Source organism: Carex rostrata, chromosome 4 (genome assembly GCF_964058835.1).
Source record: "Carex rostrata chromosome 4, lpCarRost1.2, whole genome shotgun sequence".
Taxonomy (NCBI): domain Eukaryota; kingdom Viridiplantae; phylum Streptophyta; class Magnoliopsida; order Poales; family Cyperaceae; genus Carex; species Carex rostrata.
In genome coordinates this window covers 1,350,299-1,352,368 of record NC_135921.1, presented here as the reverse complement: position 1 = coordinate 1,352,368, position 2,070 = coordinate 1,350,299, and the positions used below count along the sequence as shown (strand labels likewise).

Here is a 2,070-nt window from a genome sequence, read left to right as displayed (position 1 = left end):
CTGGTTAGGAGTTGATAATTGTGAATACTTATTTGCTTCAAATATTTTTGCTATTTACTCAAATATAAGAGTCCTTTGATTTCAACGACTGTTATCTCTGGTCTAACACCCATTTCTCTCTTGGGTTCTGTAAAACGTTCAACAGGAGTCAAGGAATGAGTCCTACTGATGCCAACAAAACAAAAGACGAAAGGGAGAAACAGTTAGGCTTTTTATCTCCCCCAAGAAAATGCTCTGATCTAAATGAAAAGACTGGATCTGACAGGTGGGGTCCAGAATCAACGAAGAATGCTAACCAAAAGGAATCTTATTGGTGGTGTCAAGACTCTTCATCGATCAAAAAATCAATTAGTGCATACTAATTTTAAGCCATTTATAACAATTAATTTGCAGAAGGGGAGGACAGAAACCAAGCAACCAAAGCCGTTCACCAGCACCCAAATGGAGAAGAACTGGATGGGATGTGGAGAGGCCAAGGGGTAGAGACACCAGTTACTCACTTGCCAACAAACAAAGAACTGGCTGGAGCCGAGGTGGGTCCGGTTACCGAGGAAGAGGTCGTACCAATTCACCATACAGATGCCAAAAGAGGTATGAACCTTTTCTATTCATTTACATAATCAGAGGTTCTCTCTCTACTTTAATGGGTGATCCTCACTTAGTTTCAAACTTGAACTAAGAGACTCTTTCTACAGCCCGGTTAGCAGGTCTAGAAGATCACCTAGTTTACAAAGGAGCCCCAGTCGTGTGCCCAGAATGGATCAAGATAGAGAGAAAAAGGATGGCTTGGAGGGTAGGTATGACAACAAAACGAATCACGGAGATAATACTGTAATGGAAGAAAACAACATTTCACAGGAGCTGCAGATTTCATCTCAATATCATGAGGATGTGAAAGAAAAAGCAGTAAAGAACTCACCAAGAATAGAACATTCAATGAACCCAATGGCATCTCAATGGGATAATGATGTATGTATTGCAAGTTCACATGCTACCAGTACCTTTTCAGTGAATCCAACTGCCTCTCAATCTCTCTCAAATCAACAGAATCCAATCATGGCTTCCAAGGTGGGGATGTCACAAACAAATCAAAATAGTGTTGCTGAGAAGCCAAATACTGATGCAGTTATGCAACCTATATCATGCACATACACAAATGTGGGGACCTCTCAGGCTAGAGGATCAGATACTGGGTCTGAGTTGTCTGCTGTCAATCCAGTGGACCCAACTCCTGAGGTTCCCAAGCTGGGACAGTCACAACTGAACCAAAATCACTTTGTGGCAAATGGAACAGCAGCAGGAGAGAAACCCAAAGAGGTTGATAACCACAGCTTTGAATGGGCACTGATAGGTTTTGCAAAGCCAAAGCTGAAGCCGTTTTGGTTAAATCGGCACTTGAAAGAAGCTGATTACCGGCAGATACTTAGTAAGTTTGTGAATAATGTCACTCGATCCCTTGGAACTTATGTCCCTCGGACCCATGAGAACATATGCAAGTTTGTAAAAGAACAAAATGACTGTCTGAGCAAATTTCTACAGGTGTGTATATAGTTTTCTCTCTTTTGATTAAGTAAATTATGTTCCTTTTACTTCGGGTTCTTTTTTTTTTTTAATGAACTTGATAAGTTTCTAGCTAGTTTATCATAAAATATATATCATACTTTCCTTCTACAGATGTACCTGGGAAGGTTTGTGAGTGAGGACGTCATAATAAATATGAGGTACATTGTCAGTTCTTATGTATTGTTGAGTGGTATAAACATTGTAGTTACATAATATTTATTTAAATTGAGATAAATAAGTCTTTCTATCTTTTTGCATACATAAATTCAATGGTTTTCCTATGACAGTAGTATATAATAGGATTTGTATTTTGCAGATAGCATAGTACTGTCACATGCGTTGTTATATTGGTGAACAATCAGTTTACACTTGTTTCATATGGATTATGTTGATATTATTTAAAGAAGGATATTGTTAAGAGACTTTTCAATGGAGTTTAAAGTTGATTCGTTAGGTACACAAAAAAACAAAAAGGATATATTTAAGGCTTAATGGGTCATCTGTTTG

The 2,070-nt window shown here is 38.3% G+C and overlaps 1 protein-coding gene across 1 annotated transcript; it reads left to right on the top strand.

The window, feature by feature from the left end:
• The first annotated feature begins 834 nt into the window (after positions 1–834).
• LOC144552477 (uncharacterized) lies at positions 835–1,776 on the top strand. The gene is made up of 2 exons (XM_078300458.1): positions 835–1,539; positions 1,675–1,776. The coding sequence occupies exons 1-2, from the start codon at positions 835–837 to the stop codon at positions 1,774–1,776; spliced, it is 807 nt and encodes a 268-aa protein (XP_078156584.1).
• The last annotated feature ends 294 nt before the right edge of the window (positions 1,777–2,070 follow it).